Source organism: Thalassophryne amazonica, chromosome 1, assembly GCF_902500255.1.
Source record: "Thalassophryne amazonica chromosome 1, fThaAma1.1, whole genome shotgun sequence".
NCBI lineage: Eukaryota > Metazoa > Chordata > Actinopteri > Batrachoidiformes > Batrachoididae > Thalassophryne > Thalassophryne amazonica.
The window spans coordinates 158,192,362-158,207,021 of record NC_047103.1 but is presented as its reverse complement, the minus strand read 5'-3'; the positions used below and the strand labels follow the sequence as shown (position 1 = coordinate 158,207,021).

Genomic DNA, 14,660 nt, shown 5'->3' with positions numbered 1-14,660 from the left:
ACATGTCGAACATGGGTCTCAGGATCCGGAGAAAAGATGAGTATATCGTCTAGATATACGAAGACGAATCGGTGCAGGAAGTCCCGCAAGACGTCATTAACTAATGCTTGGAACGTCGCGGGAGCATTTGTAAGACCGAACGGCATGACCAGGTACTCAAAATGACCTAACGGGGTCAATTCGTTGGGCTGGATACATGAGGTGGAGATGCCGTCCAGCTGATATACCCCTCTTCTGATGGATGTCAGCTGTCTCGGTTGATAGGTGACAGCTGTCACCTTGGCTGCTCCTGTGAGGCGGCAGCGCCCTCTGGTGCCTGGAGCCCGCACTCCAGGCAGGGCGCCCTCTGGTGGTGGTGGGCCAGCAGTACCTCCTCTTCAGCGGCCCACACAACAAGCAACAACAGCAATAATAATAGCAACAACAGCAATAATAATAATACTGCTACAATACAATTTTAGAAAAAGACAAACACCTGAACCTGATAAAACAAAACACAACAGAAAAGATAAAACCAACTAACAATGAACATAAATAAATAAATATAGAAATAAATAATAACTGTTTCCTGTGAACACCTAGTGACTCTCACACCCCCACTTCATCCCTGTATCCTGTGAAAACACATTCTTTATATTTAGTTTTAAACTGGACACTGCTTTAACTCCTCACCCTCACCGTTGCATGCTCACCCCACAAAATGAAATTCATAATCTTTTCTTGTTTGTACAGATTTTATTCATGTTAAAGTTGTTTTTCCCTCTTAATTGATATCCCTTCTTTCGAGCCCTGAACAATGTCTGTATGTTTTTGGTAAAAGGTAATTTTTTGCCTTGTACAAAATCTGTGCTGTTTGGAATTTTACGATGTCTGTTAATTTTAATAGTGTTGACTTTACGAAGAGTGAATGAGTATGGTCTTTGATTTGTATATATTTGATGTGTGGTTTCCACCTGATTTTCTTATCTATTATTGCCCCCCCCCCCCCCCCCCCCCGATAAGTTTGGGTTTCAGCTTTTTTTGTTTTTCACCATTTTCATCCCTGATGATAACAAAATGCAATTCTTTGTGACCTTTCAAAGTCATGTGATCAGTAGAAAGGTGATATATTACTTCATACCAATATCTCAGATCAACCATAGGTGTATCTTTAAGCAGTTATTCAAAATAGCCATTTTAAATATCCAAATAGCCAAAATTTTGCCAGTGATGTTTCCCTAAATCACACCACATTGTTCTCAGCTGACCCTCAACCATTCTCTGAAAAAGTTGAGTTATGTTGTCCACAAACAATAAAGGACCAGACCAGTCCATACATCAGTTTCATCACACTCTTTGGCTCATGGACTACTTGACACACCTCCTGGACACAGCATTATCTCAGCCTGAGCCAGTGCACACTTAAATTGCATACAGATTCTACCAGGTTATTGGACTTCAGACTTTATCATATAATGGAGGTACAGGTTTCTGCAGTCCCAACTGACTCTTTTTTGATACATCTTCTTGAAAGCTGGAGCAGCGTTACTACAGCTCGATTATTTGTAGATCCTACCAGAAAGTTATTGGAGGACACATTTCCCCAATATGATATTGATATTTCCTAAAATTTACTACACATCTTTACTTCAGAGTTGACTAGTGCATACTAGATCTTAGGGGGGTTAAAATAACCTCAGCCTGAGTCAATGCATACGTCACATTTTAATGAGGATAAACTGTTCAAAGTGTACTTGTATTGTTAGTATTACACGCAGCAGCAAGTATGAAGGAATGCAGGTCAAAATAAAAGCACGTAGACAACAGCAGACATAAAAGAGAACAGTTATATACTGATGTACGAGTTCCTCCCCCCCAGAATGGATTTATTTCTGGGCTCTAATTACTAGAGCTAGAACAATTAAAGGAGCCTCAGTAGGTTGAGTATAATTCTAATCTGTTCATAAAATTAGCTGCCTTCTTTCCCATCCCCATTGGCTCAACTCTAATGTGGAACACATTTTTATTGATATGAATACTGTATGGAAACTTGGCAAACAAGGAGCGGTATCTTGTTGGTGATGACTGTGGGGATTTGAAGAACGTGCCAGCAGCTCTTGAAAAGAGAGTGTCTTTAACAACTGATAATTTATCTTTGATCCCTCCTCCATTTTCATTCTGCATGTTGCAAAGACATAATTATCCAATCTGTATCAAAGCACTTATGTGTATATCCCACAGCACAGATCATAGCATTTTGTACACACACACATGCACAGGAACAGCAGCAGTGCAGTCTACAATAAGAGGTTGCCATGTGAGCGACACTGTTGAAAGGTAGAATTTCACTGCGTAGCTATGACTACACACTGGCGGCTGCAGCGTGAATCCCAGAGGTGCCTCAGTGCCTTCAAAGATCTTTTCATAGACTACCACTTGGTGGCAATGGCACGATGAATGGATTTCTGCCCACCTCAGAGTGGGTGGCTCACAGAGAAGGCATAGTGCATGCACACACACCCTGTGCATACATGTGTCTGAGCGGGAATTTGTGTGTCTTTGTGTGTATTTGCCATCCCTTATAAAAGATTTCTAAACTCCAGCAATGATACAACTTTGTTATCAACCACACTTGCTGCTTTTTAGCGCTCACTGTTCAGACCTGAAACAGGAGCCATCAGCACACCCTTTAAATGTGATTTAGTGCTGCATTTTGGCAAAACTTGCCTCAACATGTGTGCTTGGAATCTCAAGTGTTCCAGAGAAACAGTAGTGCAGATGATCACACAGAGAATGCCTGATGTTGGCATGTTTTATTAAAGAACATATTACTTTGGCAACAGAACAAACTGCAGACTTTCACTCTTACTTTGAGCTGATCAGAGGTTGAAATGTGTTTGAACGTTTTTTAGCTGATGTACATAGTAGTCATCAGTTAACACCTGCCTGAGTTTAATGACTGTATTTTGCATAATTGGGTCCATACTTTTTACCTGTGTCACTGAAGGCAGAGGAGGTTTTGGTACTGCTTGACACCGTGTGTGTCATCTTTGTTTATCAGGATGAACCTTGATTCACAAAGTCACCTCACCGAAACCTCAGACAAATATGACATTGGGCTTCATTCAAGTTCCACTTTTATATATGAAGTTTTATTAAGGTTGTGTATACAAAAGATGCCTGAGACTGGGCGTGTACGAGCTTTATACCTGATCTGTGACCAAAAATACTGTAGGTCCAAAGATAATTTGTAGGCTACCCATAACTGTGTATCTTTGATGGTTCCTAAAAAGATAGCATATTTTCCATTGTGTATTCAAGCTGTAAGCCCGACTGAGAGAAAGAAGCAACATTGCACCAAAGCCGTTAAATACAAAAGCCAAGCGTGTTGTTATGAGACTTCTTGAATGTATTAGTGAAAAAAAACGGAAAGAGAAAGCTTGGTAAAATGAACGGAAAGAAGTCTGGGGCCTGCACTTACTGTGACAGCATTTGTGCATCATAAAAACCCCTTTGGAGTAGTTCTACCACATTTAACTCATTACCTTAAATGGTGAATCATGACGAGGAACTGCAAAAATAACATGTCACTCACAGGCTACAGATTAAGTGAATGTGCAGTGAACAGGGGTGTAATGGCTTCACTTTAAGTGGACAGCGCACAGGAAGTGAGTGCTGAAGATCAGCGTAAATGCCCGTACACATCAGAGTGATTCGTGCTGTGCATGCATCTATACTCGTGTGTCTGCGTGTGCAGTCTAGGATTCTGTCCAGAGCTCAGCCTTAGCACGTTCACATTTACACCCACCCACACAGTTTATGCAGCACACACACATAGACATTTACACTGACTCACATGGATGCACAGGATTCAGACACACATATACACACACATACACACACACACACACCTTGGCTGCATTGGTACCAAATGCTCCAATTAGAGTCAATCCCTGTCTCTCTGAGGTTTTTGGTTGTGAGTGTCAGTGCTAATATTTAGCTGGGCAGAGATAACCAGAACAGTATCCCTGTGCCTGAACCCTTGTGTGGACGATGCTGACTACATGTACGTGCATGTTGTGTTGTAAACATGCAGCTTGCTCTGTATATGTGTGGGCAGGTGTGATTTTATACAAGTGGACCTTGAAGGAGTTGCTCGCCGAAACTTTTGCACCAAAGTGTGAAGGTCAGTCTGATTGTTGCAGAGCTGCACTGGGGTTTGAATAAATGTCAGGTCTGTTATCTCACTCTTGTGCTGCCACCGTATGTATCATACAAGGAAAAAAAAATCCTAATTTATATTGTCACATTTATTAATGTGAAAAGAAGCCTTTAATGTCTACAGACCTAATATCCCTCTGGCGCAGAGCTATTGTGTTGCACATCAGAATAAGGAAGAGTAATTGAGGCAGTGTGATGTGTGTGGTTGAGCTCTGTGGGTGTCTCTAATATCAGTCAGCAGAGAAATAGATGGTTTTATTAGTTTTTCATTTGATGAGACTTGAAGATTATTGGTTATTTACACTGGAAGTGTGGCTTATACCTTGAGCACTGCTTCATTAAAAGTTCTTCTGTGTATGTCTACTCATCTAATGCAGTAAAACAAAGTACTGACAGTGGCTTTATAGATTTAAACAGGTTGAGGAGCCGCCTCAGCTTTCAAGCCTTTATGTTAACAGAAATAACCCACGTATTGCTTCAATTTTTTTACATCATGGCCCATGGGATGTGTTCCGCTTTTGTTCATGTCTTTACTAAGAATAGTGAAAAGGAATATATTGTACATTTTTTATCTTTATTTTCTCTTTCAACCTTGAGAACTCAGCAATCAGAACATCTGTAATATTGACAAAACCAAATATAACATTTGACCCATCGCAAATGCTGTGGCAGTATCTTAAATGTTTACACATCACAGAATATTGTGGAGCAAAAAATAATATAGATATACAAATTCTATGTAGTCTTCTTCACTTAGCTTATAATGTGTAATAACTTAGGTCTGTTAAAACAACAGTCATTTCAGGACATCAGTGTACTATACTGTATATTGCAACTCACCTTGAGCCTCTTTACCCACCCAACCTGAAAAAGATGAGTGTAAACCTGAACCATATCTGGTGTAAATTATTTCTTCTTCTTCTTCTTCTCCTTTTTCTCCTCCTCCTTCTTTTGGCTGCTCCCGTTAGGGGTTGCCACAGCAGATCAATCGGTTCCATCGCCTCTGTAACTTCTTCTTTCTCAACAACTACCCGCATATCCTCCCTCAGCACACTGAGGGAGGATACGTTCTCCTGCCTGGTGGCTCCATCCTCAGCATCCTTCTCCCTGTATACCCTGTGTACCTCCTCTGCACATGTCCAAACCATCTCAGTCTCGCCTCTCTGACTTTGTCTCCAAACCGTCCCACCTGAGCTGTCCCTCTGATATGTTCATTCCTAATCCTGCCCATTCTCATCACTCCCAAACAGAATATCAACATCTTCAGCTCTGCCACCTCCAGCTGTGCCTCCTATCTTTTTGTTAGTGCCACCGTCTCTAAGCTGTACAACATAGTTGGTCTCACTACTGTCTTGTAAACTCTCCCCTTCATTCTTGCAGATATTCTTTGGTCACAAATCACTCCTGCCACCTTTCTCCACCCACTCCACCCTGCCCGCACTTTCTTCTTCATCTCTCCACCACACTCTCCATTACTTTGGACAGCTGACCCCAAGTATTTACTCATCGATTTTCACCACTTCCACTCCTTGTAACTGCACTATTTCACTGTGCTCCCTCTCATTCACACACATGTACTCAGTCTTGCTCCTACTGACTTTCATTCCCCTTCTCTGCAGAGCATATCTCCACATTTCCAGGCTAGACTCAACTTGTTCTTCACTCTCACTACAGATCACAATGTCAACTGCAAACATCATAGCCCACGGAGATTCCTGTGTGATCTCATCCATCAACCTGTCCATCACCATTGTGAACAAGAAAGGCCTCAGAGCTGATCCTTGGTATAATCCCACCTCCACCTTGAAGGAATCTGTCATTCCTACTGCGCATCTCACTACTGTCACAATATCTTTGTACATGCCCTGCACTACCTTCACATACTTCTCTGCCACTCCAGACCAGAGGTGGCAGTAAGTTACCATCAAGTCACTCAAGTCATGAATCAGCAAGTCCCAAGTGAAGTCTCAAGTCATAATGACCACCAAGGGTTTGACAGCTGACTTGAGACCTGACTTGGGACTTGCAGACTGATGACTTGAGAATGACTTGACAGTGACTTACTCCCACCTCTGCTCTAGACTTCCTCATACAATACCACAACTCTTCTCTAATTGGCACCAAATCCTAAGCTTTCTCTAAATCCAGAAACACACAACATAACTCCTTCTAACCTTCTCTATGTACTTTTCCATCAGTATTCTCAGAGCAAACATTACATCTGTAGTGCTCTTTCTCGGCATGAAACTATATTCGCGCTCACAGATCTTCACTTGTTTTCTAAGTCTAGCTTCTACTATTCTTTCCCTTAACTTCATGCTGTGCCTGATTAACTTAAGGCAGGGGTATTCAACTCCAGTCCTCAAGGGCTGGTATCCTGCAACCTTTAGATGTGTCTCTGCTTCAACACCTGAGTCAATAATGAGGTCATTAGCAGCACTCTGGAGAACTTGACAGCATACTGAGGAGGTAATTCAGCATTTTGATTCAGGTGTGTTGTACTAGTGTGATGCCCCTGTAATTGGCACACACTCTCTGGTCTCCTTTTTTAAGTATGAGGACCACCACCCCAGTTTGGCACTTCTTAGGCACTGTCCCAGATCTCCACAAAATGTTGAAGAGATGTCTCATCCAAGACAATCCATCCACACCCAGCGCCTTCAGCTTTTCTGGACAGCTCTCATCAACCCACGGGGCATGGGTAATGGTAACCAGTTAAAATTTTATCTTTTATCATAAACTAAAATATTTTCTGCTTGCAATGACTTGGTGCAGGGTTTACTTCCTGTCTGCCTCTGAACACCATGCATGAGTTTGAACGGTGGAGAGAAATCTACCAGCAACAGGCAATTACTGTATGCAACTTATACTTCATCAGTGTTTGATGGACAGGCTAGCATGTAAAGAGAGATAATGTTTAAACTAGTTAGCTCATTATAATTGGGCTAATCATTGTGCCTAGCATAGCCTAGATTTTTAACTGCAGCATGATGTTGTGTGGGCCGCCAGAAGAGGAGGTACTGCTGGCCCACCACCAGAGGGCGCCCTGCCTGAAGTGCGGGCTTCAGGCACGAGAGGGCGCTGCCGCCACGGACACAGCCGGGAGTGACAGCTGTTACTCATTACTTCCTGACAGCTGTCACTCATTCTTCATCATATCACTCCATAAAACCCAGACGTCATCTCCACCTCTTCGCCGAGATATCATACTTCATTGGAGGTAATATCATCAGCCGTTTGTGATTACAATATTTGTATATTGTGAGTGTTTGCAGGAGTACCGGTACCTCTGTCGGTGGAAGCTGAGAGAGCGCTGGAAGGCACTCTTTTCCCCTGAGGAATCACTACAGTACTCTGCAAGTTATAGAGTGAGAGGTGGAGGTGGCATTCCCACCGTTATTGTTACTGGGTGTGCACACACCTACACTTGACTGTCTTTGTTCTCGCCAGCAGTACCATATCCGACAGGCGGGGACGGTGATCACCTGGGAATTCGGGACTTGGCGGCTCCAGTATTCACCAGGTTCGGTGGTGGCGGAAATCGTGTGGTTCCGGCTCATCTCAGGACAGACGTCTTCTATCCTCGAGCCTGCCCACACGTCATCTTTGTGATTTGACTGTAATTATATTCTGAGATTGTCTGTATTTCGTTGTGCACATTTCACAACATTAAATTGTTACTTTTTGGCTCATCTATTGACCGTTCATTTGCGCCCCCTGTTGTGGGTCTGTGTCACTACACTTTCACAACACATGAGTGACAAACTGTACTGCAAAATTCTCATAGAGACGGGATCAAGAGACATTTTTATAATTTGCAAGAGGTTTGTATTAACTGGCATTTCATTTGGTCCCAACCCAGGTAGAAATGTTAAAAAAAACTGCTTCTGTGTGGAACAAATTGATTGAAAAAATAAACAAATCAGTCAGATCAAAGAAACAACAAATCAGACCAGACCTGATTATGCTTAATGAAATTTTGACCTGACCTGATGGGTTCTGAGTTGGATTTTACTTAATGGGTACTGACCTGAACCATAAAAACCCCTCAGCTAAAGCTTCATGTAAGCTAGGTAATGTAGGTCACTGCGCCCTCTATGTTGCTAAAGTACATGAAACAAAGAGGGTTCAGACTGTTAGCTTCTTGTGTTTTTGTCTGCTCGTTACCACGTTTGAAACCATGCTGCTCGTGAGTGATTAAATAAAGGTATTCACCATCACTGTGTGGCCACTTGGCAGTGCCATCAGTTTTTTAGAAGTATAAATTAATTTCCTGCTTTGCTAATTAGGCCAGCGTTTTGTGGTTTTTTACTCTTGTGCATGCCGTAGAGTTAAGGGGTTTTTGGACATCCACTCACATGTGACACCCCCTGTGCAGGGGTGGTGGCCAAGTGGTTAATGCGCTTGGTTTCAGTTCGGAAGGTTCTGGGTTCAAATCCCACCCCTGCCACATTTCTCCATGTAATGTGGAGTTGCGTCAGGAAGGGCATCCGGCGTAAAACCTGTGCCAAATCAACATGCAGATCCACCTTGGATTTGCTGTGGCGACCCCGAGTGCAAACAAGGGAGCAGCCGAAGGGAGTTACTTACTTTACTCACATGTGACACCCTCTCCTGTATTTGTTTAGTCTTCTTGTGCTTCCCCTTTGATGTTCCCCCTCTCTTCTCCTCTCCCCTCCTTGCCTTTGTTTTTCAACCCCTCCACAGCCCTGATCTCTTTGCTACTGTATTTTGCACTTCACTTTGTTGCTCCCTGCTGACTTCTCTCCTTGCCTCTGCCCACTCTTCCCGCAATAAGCGGCACAGTAAAAAAAAGAAGAAAAAATCCATATTGGATTATTTTGTTGTCATTAGCTGCTGGTTTGATGGTGTGTAAGTGCCTTCATCCACCAGGGTCTCTGTAAGCCCGACCCTGCCGACCCTGGATTTGCAATTCCACATAGAATGAGGATGACCTGCTCATCACAGAGCAGCAGTGATTTTGCCAGGTTTTCTGCAGCCACTAAAATCAGAACAACAGTGTTCTGTTGCCTCCATTATTTCTGTCTTTTTTGTATTTTTCTGCATTGTTTAGTCAGTGTGTGTGTGTGTGCGTGCGTGTGTGTGTCAATCACCTGCCAGGCCCGAAGCGATGATCCAAAAACTTTAGTAATCATCTTTTTTGTATTAATGTGGCTGTTCAGAGCCAGAAGCTGCAAACATTCTTAAATGTGCTGCTGCTGTCACACTTTAATGTTTTACACTCCCCAGGTATGAATATCTATGCTGCTTTTTAGACTGTGTCAGAATCAGTGCCCGGATATCTGGCCTGTCCTCTGGCAGACACGCATCCTGTTCTTATCATCAAATGTTCTACTCTTTATTTAATGTTTATTCTGTTGATGAGAGACCTCAGGTTTTCAGACAAGAGTGTTAATGAGCTCGTGTGTCTCTCCCCCTTGTCCTTTTCTCTCTGTTTTTGCTTTCCCCCTCAGGGCCGATGCACACGAGAGAACTGCAAATACCTCCACCCGCCCGCTCACCTGAAAACGCAGCTGGAAATAAACGGACGGAACAACCTGATCCAGCAGAAGACAGCAGCCGCCATGTTGGCTCAGCAGATGCAGTTCATGATCCCGGGCGCGGCCATGCAGCCTGTGGTTAGTGCTGGTTCTCATGACTGTGGGGCCCTAGTATCAGTCAAAAATAGCAGCAAACCCTTGTTAAGGTCTCAGTTGTTTCAGTGAACTCAATATTAATTTTGCAGTATCACAGGTATTTATGCTTGTGTTGTATATGCAAATCATTTCACTTTTGGGGATTTCTGCATTGCATACATTTTAAATGACATTTTCATTAAACGAGCAATTTGTCTGAGAAAATATGTTTAATTCAGACTTGAATAATTAGTTATGTACTCGGATTACTTCATTCATCAGAAAAATTTGAATTGCAAAAAGGGATGCATGAGCAACTGTTGTTGAGGTGCCTTTAAGCAAAGCATAAATCCTTCCAGCTGCTCTCAGTTACACAGCAGTCAGCAGTAGACTGTTGTTGCACTGGGCAGCAGCCAGGTGTGAACATATTTAACTATGTAATTCTGCACATGTCTGGAAAAGAACCTGCATGCTCAGCAAACCTTCCTGAGATGCATAAAGGCTCGGAAAACTCTTTCCCTCGTCTCATTTTTCTCTTCTTCTGTTTCTCTGTCCACATTTTTTGCCCCCTTCCCTTCTTCATCAAAGCCCATATTTTCTCCACTTTCCCCTGGGTCTCTCTACCTGTCACATGGAGCTCATCACTTCCTCTCGTGTTTTTTCACACACCACTCTCCACAGCTAGATCCTCCGCATTCCACATTTGTCTCTTTTGATTCTTTCGTCTTCTATCCTCTCTGACTTCACCCTGTCTGTTTATTTCTTCCACTACTTCTCACTGTTCCTCATGTACTAACCTTTTACATTTGTGTCCTGTTGAAATGACGTTTTCCCCACTTTCAGTTACATTGTGGTATTTAGTGTTTTTGCTAAAAGATTATATGCAAAAACCAGTTTTTGTTTCTTTGAGGAAAGACACAAAAACCAGATTGTGGCTGATAATATCACAGGAACCTCTCATCACCTGTTCTTAACACCAGTATGGAATTATTTGCAACATCCATGTTTCTGTTTTCTTGAGGAGAAGTGTCACCATGGTAATTGCCAGTAGTTAAAAGTGGAATTTGGCATGTGGGGGAATTCTAAAATCCAGTGTAGTAGTGCAGCAGGAAAAAATGACACACCTCATAATAACTCCCATATTGTTTTGTAATGCGAGCTGTGATGGACTTGTCTTTGTGTACAGGCTGTGTGATCAACTGACCTACAACAGATAAAGAAAAATTTGCAGCAGTTAATTAAACTAAGTGCTAGTTGATTTGGAGGTGTTCTGTATATCTAATAGGGGTGTAACGACACACAAAAATCACGTTTCGGTACGTACCTCGGTTCTGAGGTCACAGTTCGGTTCATTTTCGGTACAGTATGGGAACAAAATGCAAAACCTTAATTTGCTTGTTTTTTAAACCAACAATTCATTGTCACATTATACAACCAGGAAAATAAAATAATTGCAAACTGCTGCTTGGTAATAAGTTAAATAAAATGTTCTCAAATGACAAATGTGTGAAATATTATAAAAAATACGTTCCTAGTAAACAGCTTTTAACAAAACCTTTCCACAAGTAAAGAGCAGCACAACGGTTCCAGCATGAAGCCCTGTTCAATTTTAATCAACCTTCATATTTTTTTGCCAGAAAAATTAACTTGTCCAAGAGCATTAATGTTAAAGAATCCCTTTGCTTTTGTACAATTTATTTTATTTTCTATCTCTTTCTACAGTTAATGTTGTTAATATAGCTTTTTAAATAAAGTTTTGAAAACAAAAACATTGTGGGAGAGGCAAAAAAGTGAGTAAAACCACCTTTAAAATATTTAGAACCACAAATAAACTTGATTGTTGGTTTGTTTGTTTTTGCCATTAAAATTGGCCATCACTTATTAAAATAAAAATAACTTCTCAAGGCCAGGGCTTCTCAAAGTCTGGGGACTGTTTAATCACAGCGCAGCAAACGAGGTCAGTAGGCTGAGCGAGTCCGAGTGAGGAGGATTGTAGATATCCCTCCGCTCAGTGCTTTTCACTTTCAGTCGCCAAACATCAGAAAAGTCTCCGGTAATGCCAGGAAAAGTAGCTAGATTTGTCACTAGTCGCTTTTGAGAAAATAAGTCGTCAAGAGGGTTTGGAAAGTCGCCAGATTTAGTGAGAAAGTCGCTAAGTTGGCAACTCTGAATGTAAACACGTGAACTCACCCGTGAACAAGCCCTGTACCGAACCGAACATCCCATACCGAAATGGTTCAATACAAATACATGTACCGTTACACCCTTAATATCTAGTCAGTAATGCCTATAATATTATTAATTATATAACGGCTGAGTGGATCCTTGTCATTTGATTGGTGCTTTCTATGTCATGTGACATGCATTATTCACCCCATTTGTGCTTTGTTGCAGTTAACGTGCAATTTGGTTCCATTTAGTGTGCAAATTTGGTTCCATATGTTTTGTACCATTGCACGCTGTGAACCCCGCCCACTAGTCCAGGCGGGATTTAGCTAAACATGCAGAGTTTGTTTGAAGGAGCTAATTGACGGTGCTAATTCTTCTAACACACACACACACAAAGCAAATCCACTACGCTGTAAGTCGTCTGGAAGCATGAAGGAAGACGTTAGAATGAAAAGCTGGACTAATTTCTAATGTGATTTTTTTTTTTTTTCCGCTGCACCGGGGAAGTGCACATTCTTCTTCTTCTTCTTCTTTTTTTTTTTTTGGAAGTACACAAAGTCTGTGCACTACATCATGCACTAAATCGGCAGAATTATTTTTGGACTCCTATTTAAAGTTCATGTTGTATTGTTGATGTCAAAGCAGCAGTGACGCACCAAAATGTAAGTCCCTTTTCTGTTGTTTATAAATTAATATAATATCAAATGACAAGGATCTATTTTAGCCGTTATATAAAACAAATAATGAATGTTTATGAGTTCAATGCGTTGCCTCGTTGAATGGTATGTTCCAGCTTTCACCCCATGAAATATTCCTACCATTGAACTCATAAACATTAATTGGTTGTATATTAGAAAGCATTACTGAAAAAAAAAATTTAACATTTGGTCGGGTTGGGTTTTCTTTGTTTGGAAACTTAAACAGAAATTTACTGCTTTGATTTGTCCAGCAAAATCCAGATTCCACCGTTAGTTAAAAAAAATTAGTTTGGTGGTCTGTTTCCAAAGTGAATGTGTGTGGTGAGGATATACACTTCAGCCATAGTTCAGAACGCCTTATCTCACAGCGGCCAATCTATCACAGAATTTCTGTTTAGTCATAGAAAGGACAAATGCTTTATCCAGTTTTTTGAAAACTTATTTTATTTATTTATTTGTTTTTGAGTAATGATGCAAACAGTTCAAGAAAGGCAGAGCTAAAAAGAACCTCCTTGACAGAGCTGAAGTGCAGTTTTCTTTTCTCTGTGTCTACAGCAGACGTTTCCCGTCAGCCAGGGCCTGGGCTCCAGTGCAGGTTTGAGCTACACTCCCTACCTGACTCCGATGGCCCACAGCATGGGCCTGGTGCCCACAGACATCCTGCCCAGCACGCCTGTTATTGTCCCTGGCAGCCCACCCGTCTCCGTTACCGCTGGCTCGTCCTCCAACCAGAAATTGCTGCGTACTGACAAGCTTGAGGTGACCTACCCAGTCACAGTTCTTTAGGTCACAAAACATAAGCGTACTACTCAAGGATATTATTTTGAAGCAGTAGTTAGCAGCACATATATACATACTCAGGTCAGGTTCAGTCCATCCCCACCTCAGCCATCTATCTGCCGCAGCCAGTTTCTACATGTCCACTTGGCCTTTTCCAGTTACTGCGATCGTCAGCTCAGAGGTATCTGCGTGCTAGATCATGCTTGGAGATGTGCACTGCATGGTCATAGTGTTATAACTGACAATGCCAGTTGTACATCAAAAATTTGTCAACCTGGTTTCTTGTATTCTGAGAAGGTATTACAGTAGCCAGTTAAATATGTTTTTTTTTAAAGATGTTGCAGCAGGAAATGAAAGCAAAAAAACATGTTTGACCTTCAAACATACAATCGCTGCAGGCAATATGCCATTTAACCACTCAGCTAACTGCATTTAGACTTTCAAACATGCAGTGATTCCTTCAGGGATCTGTTTGATGTGTCAAGACCTTCATGGAATGAGCCTTATTGACCCAACAATAACTAGGTGATATTACTCAAAGTTAGAAGCTGAGCAGAACTTATTTTTTTCATTAACTTTAGTTTATTTTCCAAAACAGCGCGCCACAAACAACAACAATAAGAAGAACAAAAGAAACAAGTGCCCTCATAGTCTCTTTACAATCCAGCAGTCCCAAACCCAGTCCTCTTCCATTCACATCCTCAATAAATGAAAGGGAAGGTCTACAGATACCCTTCAAATTTGTGCACTTTGTCCTTTAACATATATCTAATCTTTTCCAGAGGGAGAGTCAAAGTCATTTGTCATAGTCATTGGTCCAATGTCCATCTATGGGATTTCTTCCAATAGAGATATATATTGTTTGTCATTATGTTAGCTTAAATCCAAAAGTATCCATTCATTCTAAGTGTAATTGTGCTTCTCAGGATAGAGGCCAATTAAAAACAACTTAAGGTCCATTATCACACGTTTGGAAACAATCCATCACATTTCCATCACATTTTTTATCTCTTCCCAAAGCAGTATTATTTTTCTACAATACCACATACAATGTATCAGCGTTCCTCTGTGTTCTGAACATGAATTTTTATTTAATTATATTAATTCTCCCAATCATCGACATTGTTAATGGCATCCATCTTTCAGTGGAGTCGCTTATTCCCGTCATTATGAGATT

General features: G+C 41.5%; 1 protein-coding gene across 9 annotated transcripts in view; it reads left to right on the top strand.

Moving 5' to 3' along the window:
- LOC117516344 (muscleblind-like protein 2a) overlaps positions 1–14,660 on the top strand; it is a 200,057-nt gene that overhangs the window by 126,147 nt on the left and 59,250 nt on the right. For 7 of the 9 annotated variants that reach the window (XM_034177312.1, XM_034177333.1, XM_034177356.1 and 4 more), the window contains 2 exons: positions 9,675–9,839; positions 13,259–13,462. In XM_034177312.1, coding sequence (XP_034033203.1) covers positions 9,675–9,839; positions 13,259–13,462 — 369 coding nt within the window. Of the gene's footprint in view, positions 1–1,097; positions 1,102–9,674; positions 9,840–13,258; positions 13,463–14,660 lie in introns of all 9 variants that reach the window. The other 2 variants (XM_034177364.1, XM_034177319.1) reach the window with 2 other exon arrangements.